General features: G+C 37.6%; 1 protein-coding gene across 1 annotated transcript; it reads right to left on the reverse strand.

Annotated features, from left to right (window-relative positions):
- Nucleotides 1-1678: 1678 nt before the first annotated feature.
- LOC134679330 (uncharacterized) lies at nt 1679-22199 on the reverse strand. Its single transcript, XM_063538233.1, has 11 exons — nt 21984-22199; nt 15686-15803; nt 14801-14974; nt 13734-13858; nt 13257-13455; nt 12629-12681; nt 11370-11572; nt 4574-4777; nt 4186-4343; nt 1897-1971; nt 1679-1814 (listed from the first exon to the last, which is right to left on the reverse strand). Exons 1-11 carry the CDS (start codon nt 22026-22028, stop codon nt 1783-1785), a joined length of 1386 nt encoding a protein of 461 aa, XP_063394303.1. The 5' UTR covers nt 22029-22199; the 3' UTR covers nt 1679-1782.
- Between the last annotated feature and the right edge of the window lie 1003 nt (nt 22200-23202).

A 23202-nucleotide genomic window follows, 5' to 3' on the forward strand; every position in this document is an offset into this window, starting at 1 on the left:
CTGCGTATGCATTACCCAGGTACTGTCCTATCTTTTGAAGGCTAACTATATGTAGGCCTACCTATGTACTTCTATGCACAACTTAGGCAGATGTAAAGTGGGGTAAGACTACTTAACGTAGTTTATTTTGCTCGGGACAAGACAAACAGTATGAGGATTCGATACAAGTGATAGTCTTACCCCACTTACCTTAAAAAATCAGTAGGTATGTACCAAAACAAGTTGACGGAATTATTTGCGGTTTTCGGCAAAAGGTTTCTTATAAATCATCGACTTATAAATACAATAAAATATTAAATCAAAACCGATGCCGAAGTAGTTTCGGGCTCTAGCAAATACCAACATTGTGGGCATGAGTTCCAGAAAACAGGTTGCTAAGAGATTAGTGGCATCCTCGTTCAACGCCATAATACATGTAGGTACCCATTTTACCAAGAGTATGTCCATTCAAGTACTTTATGGAACTGAAATAACAAATTGGAACATAAATCTGTACATTGCCGAACTGCATGCAGTAACGTTTAACTATCTCACACTTAATGAGATCGTGAAACGTAATTTGCATTAGTGTATTAAATTAACATTCCCTTGCATTTCCTAAATGTCACTTATTATTCATAAGCAAAATTAGTCAAAGGAATTTATAAAATTAAATGAATTTATACGAGACAAGCGCTGTTGCAAAAGGCTCACTTAATTTATCTATCCAAATGTTATACTAAAGGGAAAAATAGAATAAAATACTTACGCTTCCGGCAGGATACGTTTTTCCATTTTTCATAATCATAATCATTTATTAATTTAATGCACATAAAATTTGGAGAATCGCTCGCAGACGTATAGTCTGCTTGTTAAAAAAAGTAGGGACTATGGTAAATCATACTAATCAAATATATTAAAATGAGTGCCTCCTTTATAAAAATGTCCCGGTCAGCATAGAAATGTCGTACTTATTGTACCTAAATGCATGGCTACGCCGCCAACATGACAGCACAGGATTGAAATGAAACCAAAGGATCGACGTTTCTACCTATAATGCAATTGTCCTTTGTGATACATTTCGCTGTGGCTATGCGCTGTGCGCCAACGTAGCTGTTGAGTACCGAACAATGCGATCAATCGGTTTGCGAACTACGAGTACTTAGTAAGGAATCCTAAAATTAATGCATACTTACATCAATTTTATCCTGGATTTCCCTCATACACATGTATATCCACACAAAACAAATGAGTGTCATTACTAGTCTCTATAACTATATCTACGTGTAAGTTACGGTTTAAACACGCATACATTTATATCCTAGATCATATACTCTTCAAAAGTTGAATAATATGAAGTTATTATAAATCCTCCATAAATATTTAAAATCTTAAAATAAAGCCCCAGCTTACTTGTGTAAGACTTTTATACCATTTATAAAATATCTGCATCGGTAATGTTAGATAGGTGGATTTTAAAGCGGTTAAACCGTTATCCTCAATGAAAATTTACTTCGTTACTTTAAATAGCCGATAGTTTATTCTATTTGCTCCGTTACCTGAACACTTATGTACCGGTTTACAACCCACCCAATCCTGAACATTCCAAAACTTAGCTTAGAGAAACACAGACATGTAAAAAATATTAACTCTTGGTCTAATAATTTCAGACTATTACGTTTTGAGAAGTAGGGCCCATGTCACACACGTAATATCGACGTCGGTGGAGGAATCAGGGGATGATTGAAGACTACCCAGATTTACTTCTCCATCAATATTCGATTCGGATAGCTGCTTTCCTCTCTAGTACAACACATCAACTTGTGCTGACCCCGCTGCTGGCACAAGAAAGCATTTTAGTGCTGGTCACGTGCATGATACTTTAACATACTGTCATTTAATATACACTATACTCACGATGAGAGGATTTGGAGTTAGTGTAGTCCTTCTTTTGTGTCAATGAACTTAGACTCGATGCTGCCCGATGCACGGCTGTAACAAACATCTAACTTAGCAAATTTACGAGTAGGTACCATCGTAAATGTTTGTCTTTCAATAAGCGTATTATTTCCGACTGTCATATTGGAGGGATTCTGTTCTTTGCTCGATTTTCAGGGTCTAACCAAATGTTATTTCACCCATGTACGGTCAGCTGCAGAGAAAAATGACCGCTCCTGTCTCTCTGTACATTAAATATACAATCCACCCCTTTTTAGGGTTCCGTACCTCAAAAGGAAAAAACGGAACCCTTATAGGATCACTCGTGCGTCTGTCTGTCCGTCCGTCTGTCACAGCCAATTTGCTCCAAAACTACTGGACCAATTAAGTTGAAATTTGGTACACATATGTAAGTCTGTGACCCAAAGACGGGTCTGTAACGTCAACAAATAAATTTTAAACATAGGGGCTACTTTTGGGTGGTAAACCATAAAATTAAAAATCAAAGTTTTGCAAACTATATCGTGTTACATATCAAACGAAAGAGCTCATTGTGAAAATCTCATTTGTATTTTTTTTTTAATTTACGATAAAAATTTTAGAAGTTATTCAAGAAAATAGACAAAAAATGACCATTCCCCCCCCTCTATCTCCGAAACTACTAAGTCTAAAATTCTGAAAAAAATACACAAAATAGTCCTTTATCTAAAGATGACAGGAAAACCTATTAGAAATCTAGAGTCAAGCGTGAGTCGGATTTAAGAACAAAAATGCGGTCTAGGTTTTTTTAGGGACACAGCCGCAATGGTTTAAGTGAAACGTGATGTAGACAGCTATTGCGAAGGCCCTAGGCCGATATCCGCATAAGGCCGAAGATCCGGAGCTTCCCGAAGAGGCGTGCCTTTAGCTTCAAGCGTGAGTCGGACTGAAGATAAAATAAAAAATGCGACTAGGCTGTATCTGGCACACAGCCGCAATGGTACTTGTAGTACTGATTGATTGGGTTACTACTTACTAGGTATTGTCACGTGTTTTAAAAAGCACTATACAGGGTGGCCAAAAAATAAAGTAAGTGAATTCCCGTTGCCGACGTGCAACCCCGAAATAGCGAAGAAAAATTTGGCTGTTTCATACGTTTTGGCTGGTCCGTTTTCTATGGGAGAATACATTTTTTTCGCGATTTTGGGTCCCATAGTAAATGTTGCTCAGTAGGTACGAGTATAATCCCAAACCCTCCCTGGCTACGGGAATGCATGTATTTTTGGCCACCCTGTAGGTATTAACTCTCTTCGGCCTTCGATTTTAAAACACTTTCGAAAGTTGTAGGAAGCGCGACCCGTCGGACGCTCCGAGTTTTCAGCTCTACGCGGAGCTCGGTCTTCAGTCTTCGCATTTAGACACTTGTACTCTTGTTCGGCATTTAATTTCCTATCTAAGCTACTTTGCATATTTGCAGAGATATAAGCCACCACGCCAGAAAACTTCATCTTACATGTGTTGATGAAAACTTGATCGACTCATTCGGGTTTTTCAAGACGTTTCACTCACGTCATGTTACACGTACAAAAAAAAATTGTCGAAAATTGTGAGATGTACGGAACCCTTGAAACGCGAGTCCGACTCGCACTTGACCAGTTTTTTCCATGAAAGGATTTCCTCTATACTGATTTTATAAACTTTCAGGAAATATACAAGTAATTTTCGCTACGAACTACATAAATGCGACGTATAAAACTAAACGTAACTTTCGTTTCGATCTAAAGCTACACACTTTCTAACACCATTTTCTTGGCTTCCATATAACACTTACGGCCACTTGCAACATCCAGGGTTAGCCACTAACTCGAAGTTGAAGTTAACCGTTAATACAGGGATAAATTGCACTGGTAACTCCTGAGACGAGTGCTGTTGCAAAAGGTCTTAAGCTCACTTAATTTATAGAAGTGGGAACTAAGGTAATGTAATCATAATATAAGTAAGTATAAGGTGGTAAGGCAAAAATGTACCGGTCAGCGTAGAAATGTATTATTGTCAATGAGAGCTACGCCGCCGGCATAACAGCACAGATATTTCCCGGAACTATTCGCAGCATTGTCGCATGTACAGTCAAAGAATTTAATTTACTACCCATTTTGTACTTTGTCACAGTGACAACCGTATGAGGTCTCTAGCGGCTTTCATATTGATTGTCACTGTGACAAAGTACGAAATGGGTCGGAAATTAAATTCTTTGACTGTAGGTATTATGCATTGTGATTATATACTCACATGCTTTTCTGTGAGATTGCAACGCAGTGTAGTCTGGCAGTGGGACAGGGGGGAGGTCCTCGTCAGGAGGCAGCTGGTCTCTCATTCGGTTGGCCGGGGCTCCCGCGATGTACGCCCACGGCATCTGGCCCGGCAGTTGCCCGGCTGCGCTGCGCACGCTAGATACGTCAACCATCGGGTCATCATCAGTTTTGTATGAGAATCGCGTATGACGGGACGCTAAATGATTCATTTCACGAATATATCACAGCAGAATGTATGATACATGAAATTAAATATATAAAAGATAATATGTCTTTTAAATCTTTAAAAACAGAAAAGCGACTTGATAAAGGAGCAAATTAAATAAAACCTCCTTGTTTGGAGTCGATTAAAAAGCGAAATTTACCCGCGTGACGTTTCTTGCACATTGATGGTATTCAGGTGCGGAAGACTGCGCGCGGCTTGCATAGAGCCGCGGCGGCCGGCGGTGTCGACGGTGGCCCCGCGCAGGCGCCGCTGCTGCTCCGCGATCAGGTTCTCGAAGCTGCGCGGAGGGTGGATGGGATCGGAGGCAGACTCCTCGGCCATAAAGTTCACACGGTTTTTGTTCCTAGAAAATAAAAAGTATCCTAGGTACTTATGTGAAACTGTACAGGCGTGCGGCTTTCAAACCTAAGGTCGTGGGTTCCAATACCGGCCCGTGCGAGTTTTTGTAAGTATTAAGGAATTTTTTTTTAATGGTACTATAATGACCTAGAATATACAACCAATTGGTATGAATAAATACATACTTACAAGTATTCAAGTATTCATACCAAATAAATACTTACAAATCAAACTTTTCGTATTGTTAAAATCTAAGATTTTTTTTGTAAGCCTTACCAAATCACATGCGTCCAAAACGCCCGCTGGAGTGCGACGTTTATTTTTATTTTATTTATTCATAAGCCATAAATTGTATGTGTAGGTACATGTTGATGTTAGGCAATACAGTGAGAATCAATACAATTTTACCCAGTGGGTGTAGCTACGTATTTACTTACATACTTATTAACTAACCGTTTATATTATAATATTCACTTAAGCTGTAGGGCATAACTCAATGACAAATTATATGATACATTTTTCGTTTATATATATGTTATAGTAATTTTTATCTTCAAATTAAATTATTGTGTTGGATTAGATTGTGTGATTTTTAATATTTGAATTTCTATTTTTATTCTATTTCACTTTTAAATAATTTATTATAGCCAATGTTTAGCGATTATTATTCAATAGGTACCTTAATTGATTAGTAAATAACTTTATATCTAAATTAAATTTTATTATCTGGCGATGATATGTAGGTAGGGGAAGCCGGCCGCGTAGCCAAGATGTCAATCGCTTACGCTCCGTAGCGATCGAAACGCAACTGTCACTGTCGCGCTAATATGGAAGAGTGATAGAGAGACATAATGCTTTTCGTTGTCGAAGCGATAGCGATTGTAACCTTGGCTAGGCCGGCTGGGGGCCTAGCCAAAACACATTTCGAAAAAAGATATCGCTAACGAATCGATAAAAAATGTATGGGAATGACAGGTACCGTAGATGAGTCTGTCGAAAAATATTAACGAATACAAAAATGTTAGCCAAGTTGCAATGTTGTAACGAAACGCAAAACTTTCGTTACCGGGATTCGCCATCTGTCATACATTGCCTAGCCAAGAGACACTTTTGACAAGCGAAATCAAATCGTTATCGCCTCTTAGGTGTAGCTACGTAACGCGAGCTATCCCCTTGCAGATAACTTATCGAAGCACAAGAAAATACCGAATAATAGTGTTTGTAAATTAGAATTTGTAGTAAAAAGCATACTTCAACATCATTGTGGGCGGCGAACAACGCGGAAGTGTCGTTTAGACGCAGGCGCCGTCTGAAAAATCGCCTCTATTGAAACTGCTTAGGAAAGGTCTGCTACGATCAAAGGATTGTGGGCCGTACGCAGCATTTCACCCAAAGGATCCAATGTGACCGAGGCGCTGAATATCTACCTATCTATAGTGACAGTGTCATGGAAAAATGGATTATGCACCCACAAACGCAACACGTAACAACTTCCCTACAAAGATAAGAGTGAGTCAATAACTTATCCCTACTATACCTACTAATAAGTATATAAAATATGTTATTAATGCTAAAATAACAAATGTGTTCCTGTTACGTCATCAAATATGTATAAACCGATGAACGGTGTAGATTAAATTTGGTACCCATATGCACAATTGCAAGCACTTGTTTTTCAATAGGAAAGTGAATTGAATGTGTAAAGGCAAAGGTATACAGGGCGTCCCACGGCTATGCCACATGGAGGGAAAGTACCCTAAATATTGTAGATGGAACATTTTACTGAAAGAAGACATTATTTTAATTTAAAAAACAATTTAAACTGCATTCATAGATTTTTAAATAATTACATGGTTGAACCGGGAATCGAACCCGCCGCACGAAAAAAACAATCACCCTGTAGCTTTATCATACCGATCGAAAGGCTTGATCATAAGGATTATTTTTTGCTAAAGAACATAGCGTCGGAAACAAAAGGAAGACCATGAATTTTAACATTTGATGTGAAATTTAGCGAAATAATCAAAAGAGTGCGGCTTTGTATTCAACAGAATGAGACTACATTTAGAGCATTTGATAAATTAAATTGATTAATTTTGAATTAAAAATGTTAAAATTCATGGGCTTCCTTTTATTTCCGACACTATGTTATTTAGCAAAAAATAATCCTTATGATCAAGCCTTTCGATCGGTATGATAAAGCTACAGGGTGATTTTTTTTCTCGTGCGGCGGGTTCGATTCCCGGTTCAACCATGTAATTATTTAAAAATCTATGAATGCAGTTTAAATTGTTTTTTAAATTAAAATAATGTCTTCTTTCAGTAAAATGTTCCATCTACAATATTTAGGGTACTTTCCCTCCATGTGGCATAGCCGTGGGACGCCCTGTATAGGTAAAGGCTTTACAAATATAGATAAAGACTCGGGAACAAATGTTCTTCACACAAATAAATGCCCTTCCCGGGAAGCAAAACCATCACCTTCATAGGCAAGGTCACTAACAACTAGCAATATTGTAGTGTCATCCCATTTTCTTAAATTGATTTGAAAGGGACGAGACTACAGTGTTGCTACTTTTTAATTTCTACAATTTCTTGTCGGACTGTACAGTAAGCTCAAGAAGACTTGTGTTGTGGGTACTTAGGGTACTTAGATAACTATATATACATGGTCAAACCAATTTGTCAGTCAGTAAGAACCAGGAAAACTATACTCATAGTACTTTTGGGTGCTAGTACTAGTATATGACAAAGCTCATACTAGCTTTGTCATATACTATCTCTCTGTCTTTGTTTGAAATGAGACAGTCCTTTGACAAACTATACTGAAATACATAGACAACACCCATGACTCAGGTACAAAATATCTGTGCTCATTACACAAATTTCCTTACCGGAGATTCAAACTCAGGATTATCAGCTTAACTGGCAGGGTCACTAGTCACTACCAACTAGGCCAGACGGGCTGTTGTCATACATATCAATTATCAACCATATTATTGAAACTTTTTCATATTATGAAACATTGTATATGACTTCTTTTGGCAGGCACAGGTACAGTCAGCTGAAGAGAAAAGGTACCACCCCTGCATACAAACTTCTATGTAGCGGTGGTACCTTTTCTCTGCAGCTGACTGTACCTACACACTATATAAACATAATCTTAACATATACTTACACAAAACATTTAGTTTTTTTTTGTCATATGACTGGTAGAGAATAAGTATTATAACCAAATGTTACAAAGTTTGTTGAAAAACTAAGCATTCATTTTGTTTCAGGTGACTTGGATATTCATTGCAGCGTTGGCATATGAACCAATACTTTATGGTGCTCCAAAGCCAGGGTCAAGGGAAGAAACTATGTCACATGTACAACCACAAAAATATATTGAGTGTTGTTTTACTATTTTAAAACAAACAAAACAAGAAAAGAATGCTTGGCTACTGATTTCATGCTGCCGGCAAAAAATACCTGCTGCATCTTTCATTAACAGATTTTCAATAAAATAAATTAACTTTTTAATCCAATCATTGTTTCATTTATTTATGGTGGTTACCACCTTAACTTTTGGTATGCTTAGGAGCAGATCTGCTCCCATGTATATACTTACCTATATTCAACTTTAAAAAAATGCATTAATTTTTAAAAGTTGTCTTTAAAAAACGACCGGTCTGGCCTTGTGGGTATTGACCCTGCCTGCTAAGCCGATGGTCATGGGTTCGAATCCCAGTAAGGGCATTTATTTGTGTGATGAACACTAATATTTGTTCCTGAGTCAAGGGTGTTTTCTATGTATATAAGTATGTATTTGTCTATATAAGTATGTGTATCGTCCCCAATATTTATTTATTTATTTTATTTAATTTAATTATGATTGATATATAAATTACAAATTTTTGACAGGAGCATACAAAAGGTTAAATATGAACAAAAAGCAAGGCTAATCTTTACTTTATGGACCGTCGATTTGGAGGGTGTGTTGGGTATGGGGGGGTAGAGGGTGCAAAGGGCTACCCCCCAGTCCAACCCCCATGGCGCGGAACCCCATGGTTATGGAGATATCCATGGTTAAAGTTTGTATGAAATTACTATGAAATAAAGGAGAAATGTCATAGCAGATGTCGATAGGTGCCGTTTTGTGTTAATTTATATTACTTTTTATACCACACCACCATCCTCAAGGTCACCAAAATCTCAAGGTCACGAAATTTTATGGTCTCCAAAATCTCAAGGTCACCGAAATCTTTGGTCACCAGAATCTCAAGGTCACCAAAATCTTTGGTCACCAGAATCTCAAGGTACCCAAAATGTCAAGGTCGCTTAAAACCGAATCAGAGCACCCCACTATCCACGTGGTCTTGTCTGTCCTACCCCTAGAGAGCAATTCCAAAAACGGAGGCGCGGAGGGAGGGCAGCCCTCGCCCGCCGTGACGGAGCGCGGGAACGAGCGAGGCGAGCGGCTGAGGCTGGTCGCCGGAGGCGACCAGTAAGCCGAAGCTGCGGAGCCGAGTGTAGTGAGCGTGCTTTGTCACGCGAGGGCGGAAGGGCTGCTCTTCCGCAGCGCCGGAGCTAACCCAGATCCAACAGCTTCACCGCTGAGGTCGAAGGCTCGCGGAGTAGCCCCGAGGTCAGCGAGCGACCGAGACCAAATAGCGAAGCGCAGGGGCACAAGCGAGCTATGGTCTCGTCAGCTCGCGACCTCAAGGGCGACGAAGCGGGCCTTCGGGCGAAGCGCGCCCCCCCTCACCCCCTTCAAATTTTGCTGTAATCCCTTATTTCATAGTAATTCCATACAAACTTTAACCATGGATATCTCCATAACCATGGGGTTCCGCGCCATGGGGGTTGGACTATGGGGTAGCCCTCTCCCCCCCCTAACCCCTCCCCCCCTCCCCACCCCAAAAATCGACGGTCCATAAAGTAAAGATTTACCAAAAGCAAAGACAGTAGGTAATAAAAAAAAAATATTAAGTAACAATATGATTTATTAGTTTTGGTTTCACAGGCAGCTTTTATCTTATCTAATGCATAACATCTATGTATTCAATGTTCGCTTGACTTTTGTTAATTTCGAAAATGTTTGAAGTCTATGAAGTAAATGATTTCACTGAGGTTACACTGATTCGGGCAAACCTGTCCACAATTTCACTTCACGGTTTGAATCATTACTAACGCTTAAAGTATTGTCTCTTCTGGTCAAGTAAGCCAGCAGTGTATGGCCTTAGCACTGGTAACTGCCATGAAGATTGCAGCGGCAGCTTTGACTGTACGTGCCAACTTGGCGAGGACTTCTCAGCGTGGAAGAAGAGCCCGCGGAGCCCGCTCTTGCCCGCTCTGGCTGCGCCGCCGCCTTGGTTGGGGCTGCGGGGACGACGGCTGTCTGAAATTGTTAAACTTTAGGTCAAAATTATATGCAATTAACAACACACTCTTCAAATATTACACTATATAGAGTTATTTTATGACGAAATTGTGATTAACTAAGTTAGACAAATACCGAAATATTTAATTTACTTACCGATAAAACAATTATTTTCTCCAAAATTAGATTCGCTGTTCACTTGACACTCTTGACAGATGACGTTTCTTGACGGTTTTGAACGAGAACCACAGACAAAAATTAATTTTTACCGACTTGGCGCGTCGAATGAGCGTTAACTAAAAAGATTGCCTCTTGGCTAGGTTATTATAAACATTATCGACCAGTCGCTCGCGATCGTAGAGATCGAATCGACACGGAGCGAATGTAATTTGGCTACGGGCCCTGTTCTACCTGGGACAGTTTTTTCTTTTAAGAACTTTAGAAAAAAAAACTAAAGGTTGCAGAGTTATTGTTTATCCGAATATTATAAGACACATTAATAAACTATCTAATACGATATAAAATTTAAAGACTAGTTTATTTATTTTGATGGGAAAAGTTGACGAAAAAAAAGGGAAAAGTGTCCAAGGAACAACACCCCTGATGTACCTTGGTCATTTCCAGTTGCACCTCGGCCATGATAATTTTAATTAATAAATTTATAATATAATTATAAAAATAATATTCATACATGACATCACAGATATTTTTAGGATATTTATTATTTACGCCATTGAATAGATTTTTCTGGTACAATTTACCTTAGAAAAATTATAGGTACTTAGCAATAGGTAATTTTTTATTTTTACCTAAAACATTTTAGGCATCCTTTCTAAGATCGATTACTTGGTAACTTATAACGCAGGAATGTCTTTTAGACTTGTGTCTCCTTCATTAAGGCGCCGGAACCAATTTCGTACTGTGCGATCGGTAGTAGTGTTTGGGCCAAAAGCAGTGTTAATCTTATTTGCTGTTTCCCTCGAACTGGTTCCCAATTTGTGTTCGTATAAGTAAATCGCTCAAAGATGTTGTTGGTTCATTTTTTCGATTTTAACTAAATCCCTGTAATAAACCCGCGCTTATATACCCTACGTGAAAGATTCGAGAACATACTACTAATATACTAGATTTATTCTAGAATATTCCCGAGTCTACTGAAAATATCAAGAAAATTTAGAAGTGGGAAAAATATTATGCAACAACCCAATATTATAATATCAATAAATGTTACCTGTTGTCTAACGAGTTCATAGAAGCCGACCTACGGAATAGCATGTCTTTCATAGAGCGGAAAGACTGACTGAGGCCAGGGCGCGGTATCTTCGGCACCGGCGCCGGTTCGCTCGGCTCGCTGGACGTGGGCTCGTCACTGCCCTCCTCCGCCTTGCTGCTCGCGTCCGGGCTCGTGTTCAAGTTACCAGTTCGCTCTATCTCCTAAAAATAGGTGATACAAAGCAAGAAAAGCCTACATACAATAAAGTTAAGGTTAATTATAGTATTGTTAGCTCCCCCTATAATGATTGGCACATCCGTTCTTATATTTAATTACACAAACGGGTCTACCGCAATATAATTTCATTGTTTTTTTTTTACCTTCAATGCGGACGTTTCAGTCGTGCACCTACTGTGGTCACGGAAAGACCGTGTCGTGTGGGAAGGGTCGGAATTGAAGGTAAAAACAATGAAATTATATCGCGGTAGACGCGCTTGTGTAATTAAATATGTGTACAAAACGCGAGAGTATAAAGTGTTACAATTCGTTCTTTTTTAAGGCGTCGGTGGTGACTTTCCTACAAAAATAAGGACCAATAATTCAGTAAAGTAAGTACCTACTTTACTCAACATGAGTAGGTATTTTTTTAAGTAGGTACCTAATTCCGACGTTTTGCCGTAAACTATATATTTCAATCATTTAAACAGAACCATTTAGTATAAACAAACTCATATGACCCTAAAAATTCAAAGTAATCTTGAACAACACAACACACACGTACACACACACACAACATTGTAGTTTTCAAACTGAAAGGATGATAGATGTCAATTCAATACCATTTTGCGACATAGTCTAAACTGTTTAGTGTATAAGATCCTCTTTGTTAAATTTATATGTGTGGTGCTGTATGTAGATGGTTTTTGCAATAAAAGTTTTTCTATTCTATTATATTCTATTTATTTGGCATTTTAGGTTATAAATTGTATAGACATAATATCTATCATCGTACCCATCCAGTTTGAAAAATGCCTTAAAACTGACCTATCGTTTAACTGACAGCCTTGGCTTCATAAGTGTATACATAAATAAGGGTTAATACAATAGGTCAAATATTCTTATGCTTTTGTCTTTTTTTCATAGCATATTAGCGGAAACAATTAAACACCAGTACAACATTTAAAAAAGTGTTACGAGACAACGACAGCTCGTTCGTCGTTCATCTGAGAGGGAGATAACGATGTCGAACGACGAAAGCACCTGACATAAACTTGTACGAGCATTATGAGATTATGACAAATTCGGCTTAGGTGAATATACAGGATGCTTCCTGTAACAGGAGCAATAAATTAAACTAAAGGCTGTACTCCTCAAACTGACCAACATTTGTTCAGCAAGTTTTAAAAATTATGAATCCTTTAGACTTCCTCTTTTTCATACAAAATAAATATTGCCTTCAATGTACGCTGACATCAGTGTGTTGGACGTTACTTGTCACGCTTTTAACATAACAAAATTTGCAATACATTGCGTCTTATAACCAAAAACTAGGTATATTTAATATTTAAAATAAGGTAATCATTTATTATTCATTTTATACAATCATAATATTACACATCGTTAATACAATTATTGTAAAAAAACCCTAAAAATAATTCGTCTTATAATAAACTTTAAAGTTTAATAAAAATCTAAATGTGAGTTATTTTCAAAAGTTGCTGAACAAATGTTGGTCAGTTTGAGGAGTACAGCATACAGTTTAATTTATTGCTCCTGTTACAGAAAACACACTGTATGTACCTGTACAAGTGTACACTCACTGCCATTACCCTGCCGAGATCGAGCCAGAAGAAAGATTTTAACGAATTGACAACACAGACCAGTGACAAGACAATCCCTTCTAACTTACTGAAGACGTGACTGATGTCCGGTACCGGGAGCAATCCAGTATTGTAAAAACAATGAGCCCTAGATTGATGAGTAAGCAGATGCCGAATCGTCCATGAAGGAGAGCCATGGTCCTCGACGCCCATTTTGTGCTGGGGTTATTGTTGCCGAAACCGCTGCCTACTCCATTTATGAATTCTAATGAATCCCTCAACGTCTGTTACAACAAAGAATATTATTTTAATAGGGGGACATATTCTTATCGGTTATTTTACTCCTAGGAGTAAAATTAATCATATAAATTTCAGTTTGGTCCGCTGGGTCTGCACCAGGAGCGCGGGGGCCCCGCGTTGTTGACGCTGGGATAAAAATTGGGCACTTTGCGTCTTCGATTTAAATACGTTACACATTCTGCGACCATATCAGAGCTTGTTCAAGAAAAATACTTGTGTATATATTTATAATGAAAAGGTTTTATTTGGGGTATTTACTTACCTCTGTATGAAAAGAATCATTGATGTAGCATAATATGCCGACTATGTCTTCTAGGCCAACAAGAAAAGAAATTGCAACCCAAGGCCAGTGTACGTGGTTCGAATGGTGCTTTCTCCATCCTCCTTCTGAAAAATTACGTTACTATATAGTTTTACAAATTCCTTCAGTGAAAGTATGGCATCTTTGAGAGCACTCCCTGAATTGACTCTATCTAGGTAATGTTTTAATGTTGCGGAAAGTGCGCTTGTGGTCTAAGATCCCACATATATGGTCGACCTTCACCAATCTGTCTGACGGATGAAACTATGAAAATATGAAAGAAAATACAGTGTGTTTTCTGTAACAAGAGCAATAAATTAAACTGTAGGCTGTACTCCTCAAACTGACCAACATTTGTTCAGCAACTTATGAAAATAACTCATGTTTTGATTTTTATTACACTTTAAAGTTTATTCTAAGACTCAATGTATTCCAAATTTTGTTAAGTTAAAAGCGTGCATGACAAGTAACGTCAAACACACTGATGTCAGCGTACATTGAAGGCAACATTTATTTTGTATGAAAAAGAGGAAGTCTAAAGGATTCATAATTTTTAAAAGTTGCTGAACAAATGTTGGTCAGTTTGAGGAGTACAGCCTTTAGTTTAATTTATTGCTCCTGTTACAGGAAGCACCCTTTATGTTCCAGAACATAAATAAATAGGGTTGCCTAAAGAAATAGGGCTAAGGCTATATTTAATTGAAAAAGAAAATTTTTCGATAATTTTCACCGATTTGTCTGACGAACGAAATAAGTTTCAATAGAAAGTATCAAAGTATACAACTTGTACAACATAAATCAACTAGGTTGCCTATCTTTTTCCGGTCACTATTATGTGGTTGCCGTGTTTAAAGAGGTGATTTTGACTTCCTATTTAATTATATAGGCCAAAATACTCAACATGTTCAAAGATTATAAAAATATTACAAATGAAATCAGTTGTATCTTTAGGTACAGTAGGTACCTCACATGGGTAAATAGGTATAAAACAATTATTTGGATAAATATGACTGTATTTGATTACATACTGATTAGTACAATGCTTCCAGCCGCCCAAAGCACGCTCAATCCGATGCTAATGCAGCTGAATATAAATGCTCTGGTAGTGACGAAAGACATGGAGGCTATGTAGACGTAGGCTTCGTTGGCTACGCCCTCCAGGCTTTCCCCGATGTTGATATCGGTCCCACAACTACTTGGGTCTGAAAGACGATGTATTTATTTAAAAAAAATATCAATATCTTATAATTTAATTTAAAGTTATTAAAAGAGCAAAGTATTGAAGATTTAAAACCTTAGTAAAGCCAAAGCCCCTCTTGTATGTAGGTTAGTAGCGAAGTGTTCGGGTAGTTGTTAATATCAAATACAGGTCTCTAATGTTTCCCAAAAATATTTAAGTCATAATGTATTGTTTGCCCGCATTTTCGTTAGTCATCATTTATTTGGTTCAGAAACGCGTCTCTTTTCAGGATTGCCATGAAATAAATCTAACCTAACCTATCTATAGGATTACCTTACCAAAATCCTGAAAAGTTAAAGTAATCTTGAGGTTTCAGTTTTATGACTAAATATAATATGACAAACAATACATTATGACTTAAACTTTATGGGAAACGAAGGGACCCCATCAAATCACTTTACGTTTTGAATTTAGAACTATCAGACTATTATTAGTTATCACTTAACTGAGACGGTTCTTAAGGTGAATGCGCTTGGGTCCTTTAGTAAATTAAATTAGTTTATGACTAAGTCTATTTTAAAAGTTAATTAATTATTTATGATAATGCTAATCAGTTGCACACAACAAACCATTAACCACGCCGTAATCAATTGTACAAAACAGTATCAGCTAAGCTGGCTTAGGTACTACAAGATTAACAAGAGTTAATCTTTGGACATTGAAAATAACTTACTATGAAAATATAACATCCGGATGTAAATTAATAGCGGATACCCTCTAAGAAAGTTTATTACACAGTAATGTTGTGCGATTGCTATAAGTGAAAAAATGAATTGAATCAGCGCCTGCACCTGAAACAAGTAACCGTAAATGTTATAAACACGAAACAAACACATAAATATTAACAAAATGTTATAAGGCCAGAGTACCCAACCGCCTTCTAGAAGGCCGACCGGAGGGCCGCAGAGGTTAAGGCAAGACCAAGCTCAGGACATCAGGACATTAGGAGTGAAAAGTTGGAGAAGAAAGGCCACAAACAGATCGGACTGGAGAGACTTGCTTGACCAGGCCACCCGCGGCTGTTATGCCTCAGATGATGATGATATAAGTCCTGTACCGAATAGACTTATTTAAATAAAATACGAGTAGTAGGTAAACATAAAATGCAATTCGTCAATTAGTGTGCGTTTGACAAGTAGAAGTGTGGTCCATCAGCGCGGCAGTGCCATTGCCATTAATAGGTATGTATGTATTTATTCTGAGTGAGTGAGTGAGTGAGTCTTCCGAAATGAAGTAACATATTATTTTAGACAATTTAACAAGACTTGTGTTGTATTACATATATCATAAATTGATAAATACTAAAATACCAGAAAACATCCATAATCCGGTAAGGGGAGTTTATTTGTATGGTGGGCGTGAGTTCCTGCGTACCGGAATTCGACCAGCATGTACCTACTGCCAGGCCCTCTAGCTTCTTTGGGAGATTTTATTATTCGGACTAAATCCCGATCAAGTAGTTGTAAGGATTCCATTGAACAACAATTTTTATCATTCAATAAATAATGGCGTAACTCATGAGCGGTATGCACCACATAGGTATAGAAGGCACTCGTAAGTACATGAAATTGTCCGACAAATTGTGACTAGAAAGTCGATAAGAGATAATACCCGAGTATCGGCACTTATCTTTATCTTACGTATAGGTACATCTGAATTTGGCGGGATCGATATTTATCCATAGTAACTCGAGATCCAGATATCGGGGAACGCGAACACCAATTTGAAAGAATCACTGTCAATGAATTTTCTGCAAATTTTGGATTTAAAATTGCCTAATAGTACATTACGATACAAGTGCGAAAAGTAGCAAATTCGTAACGTGTAGCGATAAATTGAAACACGACCGATACGAGTTCCGAATTATCTTTTCGCACGTGTAGTGTACAACGTTTTACAGTACATGTGGCCCTTTAAATTTTCGATATGCACGTATTGTAGTTGTTATTACCGACCTAGGGCGGTTCTTCAGTAGTTCTCAAAGTTGCCAATTATATTTTTGTAAACCGTATTGTGATCTAAATAAGCGGTACGATTTTACAAAAACTCCGCTCTTTGAACTTTTGGCACCTTAAATTAAAAAACCGGGCAACTGCGAGTCGGACTCGCGCACGAAGGGTTCCGTACCATAAAGCAAAAAAAAAAACGGAAAAAAAGCAAAAAGAAAACAGTTACCCATCCAAGTACTGACCACGCCCGACGTTGCTTAACTTTGGTCAAAAATCACGTTTGCTGCATGGGAGCCCCAATTAAATCTTTATTTTATTCTGTTTTTAGTATTTGTTGTTATAGCGGCAACAGAAATACATCATCTGTGAAAATTCACGGTTCGTGAGATACAGCCTGGTGACAGACAGACGGACAGACGGACGGACGGACGGACGGACGGACGGACGGACGGACGGACGGACGGACAGCGAAGTCTTAGTAATAGGGTCCCGTTTTACCCTTTGGGTACGGAACCCTAAAAATTAAACACCTAAGAAACCACGTAAGAAACCGCACCAAAGTAGTCCATCCGTTTGAAAGCTACGATGCCACAGACAGACATTGGGGTCAAAAATATAACAACCCCTCTTTTTGTGTCGGGGGTTAAAAAATGGGCCTTCTATGCCAAATCGGATAAAATTGTGTCACAAGGGAGTAAAATGACATATGTACGGCGTGGGCGTTTATTAAATCCTGAAATTTCTGAACAAAGCGAAGGATTCTATAATTGAATCCCAAGCATAGCGTGCCTAGTTACGGATTCAAGCCCAACTAGCAAATCTATGTGCTATAAAAGTTGAGAGCACGTTTTTATTTTCGCTTTTTGGTGCTATAGACGGTGTAAAAACAGTCGAATAAAAGTCCTGTAAGCGTTTACTCAACGCGAAAAGGCGCACTTATACAGACTAAAAGTGTTATAAAAATAGAGTAAGCGCTGTATAAGAAGCAAATCGATGCTGTAAGAGTTGAGTAAAAGTTGATATAAAGCGCTTCTAGTGTTTTAATAGAAACGATAGTGCTTTTATTCGATTATTTGTTCTATAAACATTATCAATTTGCTATTACTCAGTGAAAGTGTTCTATAAAAGCAGCCGCACTGCTTTTTCTCGGCAAAAATGTTTCGTAAAAGTAGCCGAATTGCTTTTACTCGGCATTTTAAATGTGTAAGAGTGCAGTAAATGCTTTTATTCAACTAATATGTGCTAAAAACGATCTCAGGTAAGCGATTATATTTCAATTATTTGATTAATAAGTTTGAGGCCTAATCGTCTTCACGTATCTAATAAAACAAAAAGGTACTTAAGTATTTTTTTACTGCTGTCATCCATGACATTTATTTTTACCGTGATTGTGTACATAAGTTTTTACTGTCTGTAAGTACACGTAATACAGTAAAACCTAGCGCGAAAAATACTTTATTGATAAAACCAAAGGCACTGGTTCATATATATTCATGGGCCGCCTATTTTCTTAAATTTCAATAAAAAAATATTAATTAAAATAAGTAAAAATTTGCGTACACGATCTAGTTTCTGTTATATCTCATTAATTCGACTATAAGTCGAGTAACTGCGTTTACTGCTACACTTATAGCACATGTTGTCGCCATGTTTATGGATTTATAGTCCGGTGGCCGACTGCATGAAACCCTACCTGATAAAAAAATAGAATAATCCTACTCTGTGGGGGTAGCTGACTTTTAGCAGCTTCAACTGCTCTTGGTCGGCCGTGGCTTAACTTAGCAAATTTTGCGCAAATGGCAAAAAAGTGGTACAAATATTCATAAAAAAAACAAAAGTGGTCAGCTACATCTTGTGTTGGCAGGTTCCTGTGTCCGACCGAATTTGAGGTACCACGTGAGCTACAATTTACTTCATCGAAAAATAGAATGTCACTTGTATGGTAGGATTGCTGCCATTCACATTTTTTTTAATGCGGACGGACTGCAAAAGCTATCAGGCTAAGGTGAGGCCGACCAAGACATACGTCAACAAATTTAATGTAGGTATTACAATCAGTTTTTTTCATTCTATTTTTCGATGAGGTAAATTGTAGTTGTCACGTGGTACCACAAATTCGGTCGAACACAGGAACCTGCCAACACAGGATGTAGCTGACCACTTTTGTTTTGCTGTCCTCAAAGGCAGCTATCCTACCCTGCAAGTTTCATTCTATTATACGATGGGGGTTTTTTTTTTGATGAATTTTTGTGCCACTATTTTGCCATTTACGTAAAATTTGCGAAATTAAGCCGCGGCTGACCAAGAGCAGTTGATGCTACTAAAAGTCAGCTACCCCTACAGAGTACGATTTTCTATTTTTTTATCAGGTAGGGTTTCATGCAGTTGGCCACCGGACTATATTGAAACGTACAACATGGCTGACTTGTGCTGTTAATGTAGTTCAAAACTCTTTAAAAGTACTCTAAGCTGAATACATTTTGAATAAAACCTGTAAATACACTTCAGCTCCTATAACAGCGGTTTGAGCCCCATTACCCGAATTATGATATAAGCGCGCTGTTACAGCAGCATTGTTGCCAAATGGTTATTGGATTGCTTTTAATAGGCTTTTATAGCAACAGAGAAGAGAGTTGAGTAACAGTTGTATTAAAGCGCCTTATTCAGACAATTAGCTATTCTATAGCTGTTATATGATTTTAATAGAACAATTATGCTGAATAAAAGTGATTTAGTAGCGCTAATTCAGCATTTATTAAAAGGTGGAATAAAAGTGCTAAAAGATAGTGCTATAAACGTTTATACGACATGATTATAGCACTAATTAGCGAAAATTGCTAAATAGTCGAGTTAACCGCTATTATACGATATATTGGTGTTTCAACAACCGTAACTCGGCTGTTATACGATTACAGGCTGACTAAATCAATTCTTATACGACTATTTTGCTAGTTGGGGTGTTAACGCCCAACGTGGAAGTAAGTTTGCTACCATGTGACACATACAGCTTTACACATAACATCGCCTATCATCTATGAAGATATTATTATTATTCAAAACATTATTTAAGCTAAAAAAATATAGTATGCAGAAAAATAATAAAATAGTGTCCTAGAGTAGAAAAGTTTTACTTTAATTCCTTCTAAAAGGAAAGAAAAAAAACTTTTCAGATATAAAAATACCTATGGTTTATTTCATGGAACACTATAAACGTTAATATTATATTGCGAGCACATTACTGCGAAGACTAGTTTTGGGGAGAACTTAAAACGAAAGCTTTTATTTGTAGCGTCGTTATATCGAAATTATTACTTCGTAAATATATGCTATATTTTCAGTTTACATTTACACGTCCATTCCATTGAAATAGTGCTTAATTTTGTCTTATGTCAATTACTTTTAATTTTTAATTTTAATATGGTTGTTTTTTTTAATTATGTCAATTATTAACAATGTCTTTTAATATACTTAACTATAACGAACCGACTTTCTGAGTAGTTAATGCAATTTTATCTATACACTTTATGAATTTAGGGGTTCCAATACGTAATTGGACCCGTTTCTCTTCTTCCGATACTTGCCCAATGCATTGCATTTGCTCAATGATAATACACAATGCATTGCAGAGAACACAAATAGATACGAGGGCCTTCTGTAAAAAAAATATTATTTCCATCGCGCACAAGTCAAAGCTTTTGTGCGATGGAAATAAGTAAGTAATGTTAGACCCGGGGCGATCCAAGAAATGTTGTAAAGTGGAAGATTCATTTCAAGTTTGGGATTACAATTTTGCATAGGCAATTCGTTTGCGTCACTTTCGCTTGCCATATAAAAAGCTTACGAATCCTTTCATTCCCTGGTTTTTGTTTTCGTGAATGAGCGCTTGATGTGGATGATTCAACAAGAGGTAGACATTTTTCCTAACATGTTTTTCTCTAATACTAGGTACTCATAGATTCTTGCCATTTTCACTACCTAATCGGTGGATGTAGCTCAGAGTATTAGATAACGACTCGATCCCACATCTGCCGCCATATCATTAGCGTGGTATTCGGCAGAGTACGTTATCTATGACAAGAAACTCTTCAAACCGATAAAAAATATAATCTATACGCGTCAAATATCTTACTAAAAATTCCCATGAGATCTATTAACATGTCAATTTACACGTGAAATATTAAATTAAATAATTATGACATAATTCACGGATCGTATCCCAACATGATTAAACATTTAAATAAAAACTTAACTAAGTATATCTACTTGCAACTCTTGTAAAACAAAAAAAGAAAATATAGAAAATAAAATTAATATTTTTTGCATTGCTAGCGTGCACCAATAAAATACACCTAACTATTATAGAGTCCAAAAATAAAGACTGAAGGGAAGGTAGATTGGCAATTTGCTTAGATTTATAAGTATACTTGCCGATTAGTTATTCTTTCAAAAAGCATTTTAATATGATACAAATCCTAGTAAACCCATCTAGTTTTTGTACTTATTGTAAATTTAATAGCTATCAAACATCTAACCGTATTATTAAAAAAAAAACATTTGCCTGGCTGGAATCTTCTAGCAGACGGTTCATAGCCCGAAAATTGAAGATTTGACTACAAATTAATTATATTGGCATAGGTATAAAGTACGTTTTATTTTACTATTGTTAACTGAACATGTTTTAATTTATAGGATCCAATAATATAATGTGTTGATTGTGTTGTGATGAACTGCTCCTTTTCAGCACAATAGGTTTTCCTTAAATCACTTAATTGTAATCATTTATATATACCAAAAAAAAACTAGATAAATAATTAAGTTTTATAGAAAAAATATCAAATACTTAATAAATTTGACAACTTAATTGTGTTTAGATAATGTTTTTTCCCTTCCTTTACTTAAGTACGTACTTTTAAACGAATGTAATTTAAGATTTCAATGTTTTCCCAGCTTACTGCGTAAGAATCATTTTCTTACTCTTAATTATTCGCGTAGCAGTATTGAATATTAAACGCAGTCACATACCAGTGTATAAGTGCCGGTGAACACCAAGAAGTAGTAGGTAGGCATGGCTCGGCGTCGTCGTCAACAACAGAACAACGGCGGCGGTGCGGGCACGCGCGTGCTGTGCAAGTCGACGCGTCAACGGCGACGGCGGGGCAGCATACGCGTGATCAACTGGTTAGATGCGTCCGCGGCGAGGGCTACGCACGCTCTGGCTGCTGCAACCCACCTGCACCCGTCGTCGCTCTCTACCACCGGTAATCACCAATAGATAAACAAGACTCGGGCAGAATCGAAACTCGGTCGGTATTTCAAGCAAATTATTATATGTATATTTTGCCCTGTTATTGTCATTACAATCACTTAATAACTTCAGAGTGGGCGTGTGCGTAGGTACTAACTACACTCGTATAACATCAATAACAAAACATTGCGCTCACATTTGTATAGGTACGAGGGTGATATAAAAATCAAATTGGTATCATATTGTCTACCTTATTTTCGTTTGCATTTCTTCGTATTTTTACTATCTATTAAGTTCTTATGCTAATAATATGTCATATTGCATGCCATATTGAAACAGGGCATCACGTTTGTACGGAAAAAAATATGAACTATAGCTTTCGCGGATTAATGCCTACAGCACAGAATACCTAAAGTTATAAAGGGGCCCATTGATTAACAGTCCACCGGACGGTATTGGCCTGTCAGTTAGAACAAAATTTTGACAGTTCCCAACAACTGACAGGCCGATATCGTCCGGCGGACTGTTAATCAGTGGGCCCCTTAAGGTATGCAAAGCCTTCTCTCGAACCCGGCCGCGTAGCCAAGATGTCGATCGCTTACGCTCCGTAGCGATCGAAACGCAACTGTCACTGTCGCACTAATATGGAAGAGTGATAGAGAGACACAATGCTTATCGTTGTCGAAGCGATAGCGATTGTAACCTTGGCTAGGCCGGCAGTTTTATCACGGAATCAATCTCTCCCTTAATACCTAAGTCTTACTAGATCACCCTAAGTACTTAAGGAAAGGGTTTTTACAATGCCGAAAATAAGCCATAGATATTATGAGTTGGTCGCACATGTGAAAAGCGAAGAAACAAGTACCTACAGAACAAGGGGCAGGTGATAATTATGATTTACGCTTTGTACTAACGCAAAGATACTAATGACAACAGGCCGCGTAGCCAAGATGCCAATCGCTTACGCTCCGTAGCGATCGAAACGCAACTATCACT

Source organism: Cydia fagiglandana, chromosome Z (assembly GCF_963556715.1).
Source record: "Cydia fagiglandana chromosome Z, ilCydFagi1.1, whole genome shotgun sequence".
Taxonomy (NCBI): Eukaryota; Metazoa; Arthropoda; class Insecta; order Lepidoptera; family Tortricidae; genus Cydia; species Cydia fagiglandana.

Excerpts from the sequence above, each read along its gene's own strand:
- LOC134679330 (XM_063538233.1), bottom strand. The coding sequence starts at position 22,028 with ATGCCTACCTACTACTTCTTGGTGTTCACCGGCACTTATACACTG. Across the intron at positions 12,682-13,256 it reads ATCAGTCACGTCTTCAGTAA|GAAGCATCCTGTATATTCAC; the intron begins GTTAGAAGGGAT and ends CTCCTGTTACAG. Across the intron at positions 4,344-4,573 it reads GTGCAAGAAACGTCACGCGG|CGTGCGCAGCGCAGCCGGGC; the intron begins GTAAATTTCGCT and ends TGACGTATCTAG.